This window comes from Coregonus lavaretus (genome assembly GCF_964263955.1).
Source record: "Coregonus lavaretus genome assembly, contig: HAP1_SCAFFOLD_145, whole genome shotgun sequence".
Lineage (NCBI taxonomy): Eukaryota > Metazoa > Chordata > Actinopteri > Salmoniformes > Salmonidae > Coregonus > Coregonus lavaretus.
The window spans coordinates 928,421-935,920 of record NW_028165685.1 but is presented as its reverse complement, the minus strand read 5'-3'; the positions used below and the strand labels follow the sequence as shown (position 1 = coordinate 935,920).

General features: G+C 37.3%; 1 protein-coding gene across 1 annotated transcript in view; it reads left to right on the top strand.

Moving 5' to 3' along the window:
* The window catches only part of ap5z1 (adaptor related protein complex 5 subunit zeta 1), a gene marked incomplete at both ends in the record, with an annotated part of 53,269 nt that overhangs the window by 41,678 nt on the left and 4,091 nt on the right, over positions 1–7,500 (top strand). Inside the window, one exon of the mRNA XM_084190757.1 lies at positions 4,488–4,620. Within this exon, the coding sequence (XP_084046883.1) occupies positions 4,488–4,620 (133 nt within the window). The remainder of the gene's footprint in view (positions 1–4,487; positions 4,621–7,500) is intronic.

The following is a 7,500-nucleotide window of genomic DNA, read 5'->3' as shown; positions in this document are numbered from 1 at the left end:
CCGGTCAGTACACAGATACACTGCAGAGATACACCGGTCAGTACACAGATACACCGGTCAGTACACAGATACACCGGTCAGTACACAGATACACCGGTCAGTACACAGATACACCGGTCAGTACACACAGATACACCGGTCAGTACACACAGATACACCGGTCAGTACACACAGATACACCGGTCAGTACACAGATACACCGGTCAGTACACAGATACACCGGTCAGTACACAGATACACCGGTCAGTACACAGATACACCGGTCAGTACACACAGATACACCGGTCAGTACACACAGATACACCGGTCAGTACACAGATACACCGGTCAGTACACACAGATACACCGGTCAGTACACAGATACACCGGTCAGTACACAGATACACCGGTCAGTACACACAGATACACCGGTCAGTACACAGATACACCGGTCAGTACACAGATACACCGGTCAGTACACAGAGATACACCGGTCAGTACACAGAGATACACTGGTCAGTACACAGAGATACACCGGTCAGTACACAGAGATACACCGGTCAGTACACAGATACACCGGTCAGTACACAGATACACCGGTCAGTACACAGATACACCGGTCAGTACACAGATACACCGGTCACTACACACAGATACACTGGTCAGTACACAGAAACACTGGTCTGTACACACAGATACACCGGTCAGTACACACAGATACACTGCAGAGATACTGTCACGGACGTTGAAGGACGGGTCAGACCAAGGCGCAGCGTGAAAGGCATACATGTTTATTATTCAAAATAATTGTATTATTGTCAATGGAAACATATGTTAACGTTGCCAAAGGAAGTGAAATAGATCATAAACTAAAGTAAAAACTGAACAGTAAATATTACACTCACAAAAGACATTTCAAATGTCATTATGTCTCTATACAGTGTTTAACTATTTGCACATCATTACAAGTACAAAAGGGAAATAAATCAACATAAATATGGGTTGTATTTACAATGGTGTTTGTTCTTCACTGGTTGCCCTTTTCTTGTGGCAACAGGTCACACGTCTTGCTGCTGTGATGGCACACTGTGGTTTTTCACCCAGTAGATAAGGGAGTTTATCAAAATTGGGTTTGTTTTCGAATTCTTTGTGGGTCTGTGTAATCTTAGGGAAATATGTGTCTCTAATATGGTCATACATTTGGCAGGAGGTTAGGAAGTGCAGCTCAGTTTCCACCTCATTTTGTGGGCAGTGTGCACATAGCCTGTCTTCTCTTGAGAGCCAGGTCTGCCTACGGCGGCCTTTCTCAATAGCAAGGCTATGCTCACTGAGTCTGTACATAGTCAAAGCTTTCCTTAAGTTTGGGTCAGTCACAGTGGTCAGGTATTCTGCCACTGTGTACTCTCTGTTTAGGGCCAAATAGCATTCTAGTTTGCTCTGTTTTTTTGTTAATTCTTTCCAATATATCAAGTAATTATCTTTGTTTTCTCATGATTTGGTTGGGTCTAATTGTGTTGCTGTCCTGGGGCTCTGTGGGTCTGTTTGTGTTTGTGAACAGAGCCCCAGAACCAGTTTGCTTAGGGGACTCTTCTCCAGGTTCATCTCTCTGTAGGTGATGGCTTTGTTATGGAAGGTTTGGGAATCACTTCCTTTTAAGTGGTTATAGAATTGAATGTCTTTGTTCTGTATTTTGATAATTAGCGGGTATCGGCCTAATTCTGCTCTGCATGCATTATTTGGTGTTTTTCGTTGTACACTGAGGATATTTTTGCAGAATTCTGCATGCAGAGTCTTAATTTGGTGTTTGTCCCATTTTGTGAATTCTTGGTAGGTGAGCAGACCCCATACCTCACAACCATAAAGGGCAATGGGTTCTATAACTGATTCAAGTATTTTTAGCCAGCTCCTAATTGGTATGTCAAATTTTATGTTCCTTTTAATGGCGTAGAAGGCCCTTCTTGCCTTGTCTCTCAGATCGTTCACAGCTTTGTGGAAGTTACCTGTGGTGCTGATGTTTAGTCCGAGGTAGGTATCGTTTTTTGTGTGATCTAGGGCAATGGTGTCTACAGTCGTGGTCAAAAGCTTTGAGAATGACACAAGTATTGGTCTTCACAAAGTTTGCTGCTTCAGTGTTTTTAGATATTTTTGTCAGATGTTACTATGGTATACTGAAGTATAATTACAAGCATTCCATAAGTGTCAAAGGCTTTTATTGACAATTACATTAAGTTTATGCAAAGAGTCAATATTTGCGGTGTTGACCCTTCTTTTTCAAGACCTCTGCAATCCGCCCTGGCATGCTGTCAATTAACTTCTGGGCCACATCCTGACTGATGGCAGCCCATTCTTGCATAATCAATGCTTGGAGTTTGTCAGAATTTGTGGGTTTTTGTTTGTCCACCCACCTCTTGAGGATTGACCACAAGTTCTCAATGGGATTAAGGTCTGGGGAGTTTCCTGGCCATGGACCCAAAATGTCGATGTTTTGTTCCCCGAGCTACTTAGTTATCACTTTTGCCTTATGGCAAGGTGCTCCATCATGCTGGAAAAGGCATTGGTCGTCACCAAACTGTTCTTGGATGGTTGGGAGAAGTTGCTCTCGGAGGATGTGTTGGTACCATTCTTTATTCAGGGCTGTGTTCTTAGGCAAAATTGTGTGTGAGCCCATTCCCTTGGCTGAGAAGCAACCCCACACATGAATGGTCTCAGGATGCTTTACTGTTGGCATGACACAGGACTGATGGTAGCGCTCACCTTGTCTTCTCCGGACAAGCTTTTTTCCGGATCCCCCAAACAATCTGAAAGGGGATTCATCAGAGAAAATGACTTTACCCCAGTCCTCAGTAGTCCAATCCCTGTACCTTTTGCAGAATATCAGTCTGTCCCTGATGTTTTTCCTGGAGAGAAGTGGCTTCCTCGCTGCCCTTCTTGACACCAGGCCATCCTCCAAAGGTCTTCGCCTCACTGTGCGTGCAGATGCATTCACACCTGCCTGCTGCCATTCCTGAGCAAGCTCTGCACTGGTGGTGCCCCGATCCCGCAGCTGAATCAACTTTAGGAGACGGTCCTGGCACTTGCTGGACTTTCTTGGGCGCCCTGAAGCCTTTTTCACAACAATTGAACCTCTCTCCTTGAAGTTCTTGATGATCCGATAAATGGTTGATTAAGGTGCAATCTTACTAGCAGCAATATCCTTGCCTGGGAAGCCCTTTTTGTGCAAAGCAATGATGACGGCACATGTTTCCTTGCAGGTAACCATGGTTAACAGAGGAAGAACAATGATTTCAAGCACCACCCTCCTTTTAAAGCTTCCAGTCTGTTATTCTAACTCAATCAGCATGACAGAGTGATCTCCAGCCTTGTCCTCATCAAGACTCTCACTGACATGATGTCAGCTGGTCCTTTTGTGGCAGGGCTGAAATGCAGTGGAAATGTTTTTTGGGAATTAAGTTCATTTTCATGGCAAAGATGGACTTTGCAATTAATTGCAATTCATCTGATCACTCTTCATAACATTCTGGAGTGTATGCAAATTGCCATCATAAAAATTGAGGCAGCAGACTTTGTGAAAATTAGTATTTGTGTCATTCTCAAAACTTTTGACCATGACTGTAGATGGAATTTGTATTTGTGGTCCTGGCAACTGGACCTTTTTTGGAACACCATTATTTTTGAATGACTGAGATTTACTGTCAGGGCCCAGGCAGGACTAATCTGTGCCCCCGCACGTTGACTCTGTACCGGTACCACCTGTATATAGCCTCCCTACTGTTATTTAATTTTTTACTTATTTCACTGTTGTATTCGGCGCATGTGGCAATGTTCTTTCCAAGCGAGCGAGGTAGCCTTTTAACTTTAGCATTCAGTCTTTTATAAAGTTAAATATCTAGAGATTATTGTAATGTTATTTTCCTTCTAGGCTGTCGGAGTAGCTTCAGACTGAATATTACTCAGTTCCAGGTTGGATGATATTTTCTGTTATGATTCTTTTGCTGGTTGCTGGTTTGTCAGAAAGTTTGCTGGATAGTCTTGGTAATAAAAATCCTTCCAGAATCCTTCATGGTAATTTTGTCCAAAATCAGGTTGTAGGTTTTGAGTTGGAGTGAATGTTATGTGGTGGGTAGTACCCTGGATATGTCCTTGTAAAAAAAATCAAAGTTTATACAACCCTAAATCTATCTTTAAAAACATGCTGAAGAATTCAGGAGCTCATCTGCTCATGAACTAACTCTGTCTCTGTCTGTCTCTCTCTGTCTCTGTCTGTCTCTCTCTGTCTCTGTCTGTCTCTCTCTGTCTCTGTCTGTCTGTCTCTCTCTCTCTCTCTCTCTCTCTCTCTCTCTCTCTCTCTCTCTCTCTCTCTCTCTCTCTCTCTCTTTCTCTCTCTCTCTCTCTGTCTCTCTGTCTGTCTCTGTCTCTCTCTCTCTCTCTCTCTCTCTCTCTCTCTCTCTCTCTCTCTCTCTCTCTCTCTCTCTCTCTCTCTCTCTCTCTCTCTCTCTCTCTCTCTCTAGAGTTTTTAGCCACCACTTGTTGAAGCTGTGTAAGCTCCACCCCTCTCTGGTTGTGGACCAATCACGGGAGCTGCTGGAGTTTGCTGGAACCACCACTAACATCCACAGCAAAGAAGACCTGTACACACATGTGGTGAGAACACACACACAATATACTATACACAATATACTATACACACTATACTATACACACTACAATACACACTATACTATACACACACAATATACTATACACACTATACTATACACACTATACTATACACACTATACTATACACACTACAATACACACTATACTATACTATACACACTATACTATACACACTATACTATACACACTATACTATATATACACACTATACTATACACACTATACTATACACACTACAATACACACTATACTATACACACTATACTATACACACTATACACACTATACTATACACACTATACTATACACAATATACTATACACACTATACTATACACACTACAATACACACTATACTATACACACTATACTATACACACTATACTATATATACACACTATACTATACTATATACACTATAATATATACACTAAACTATACACACTATACTATACACACTATACTATACACACTATACTATACACACTATACTATATACACTATACTATATACCCTATACTATATATACACACTATACTATACACACTATACTATATATACACACTATACTATACACACTATACTATACACACTATACTATACACACTATACTATACACACTATAATACACACTATACTATACACACTATACTATACACACTATACTATACACACTATACTATATACACTATACTATATATACACACTATACTATACACACTATACTATATATACACACTATACTATACACACTATACTATATATACACACTATACTATACACACTATACTATACACACTATACTATATACACTATACCATACACACTATAATACACACAATACTATACACACTATACTATACACACTATACTATATATATACACTATACTATACACACTATACTATACTATATACACTATACTACACACACTATACTATATACACTATACTATACACACTATACTATATACACTATACTATATATACACACTATACTATATACACTATACTATACACGCTATACTATATATACACACTATACTATACACACTATACTATACACACTATACTATACACACTATACTATACACACTATACTATATACACTATACTATACACACTATACTATATATACACAATATACTATACTATATACACTATACTATATACACTAAACTATATACACTATACTATATACACTATACTATACACACTATACTATACACACTATACTATATACACTATACTATACACACTATACCATACACACTATACTATATACACTATACTATACACACTATACTATATACACTATACTATATACACTATACTATATATACTATACTATATACAATATACTATACACACTATACTATACACACTATACTATATACACTATACTATACACACTATACTATACACACTATACTATACACACTATACTATACTATATACACTATACTATACACACTATACTATACACACTATACTATACACACACTATACTATATATACACACTATACTATACTATATACACTATACTATACACACTATACTATACACACTATACTATATATACATACACTATACTATATATACACACTATACTATACTATATACACTATACTATACACACTATACTATATATACTATACTATACACACTATACTATATACACTATACTATACTATATACACTATACTATACACACTATACTATACACACTACACTATACACACTATACTATACTATATACACTATACTATACACACTATACTATATACACTATACTATACACACTATACTATACTATATATACTATACTATACACACTATACTATACTATATATACTATACTATACACACTATACTATATACACTATACTATACTATACACACTATACTATACACACTATACTATACACACTATACTATACTATACACACTATACTATATACACTATACTATACACACTATACTATACACACTATACTATATACAATATACACACTATACTATATACACTATACACACTATACTATATATACACACTATACTATACACACTATACTACACTATATACACTATACTATATACACTATACACACTATACTATACACACTATACTATACACACTATACTATATACACTATACTATACACACTATACACACTATACTATATATACACACTATACTCTACTATATACACTATACTATACACACTATACTATACACACTATACTATATACACTATACTATATACACTATACTATACACACTATACTATACACACTATACTATACACACTAAACTATATACACTATACTATACACACTATACTATATACACTATACTATACACACTATACTATATATACACACTATACTATACTATATACACTATAATATATACACTATACTATACACACTATACTATACACACTATACTATATACACTATACTATACACACTATACTATATACACTATACTATATATACACACTATACTATACTATATACACTATAATATATACACTATACTATACACACTATACTATACACACTATACTATACACACTATACTATACACACTATACTATATACACTATACTATATATACACACTATACTATACTATTCATACTATACTATACACAAACACACACACAGTGAGAGAGAAACCTTTACAGACACATGGTGACAGTGTGTTTATCTTGTTAACTGTGTGTGGGTGCTAGGTGTGGGTGTAAATATCGTGTTAACTGTGTGTGGGTGCTAGGTGTGGGTGTGTTTATCATGTTAACTGTGTGTGGGTGCTAGGTGTGGGTGTGTTGATCATGTTAACTGTGTGTGGGTGCTAGGT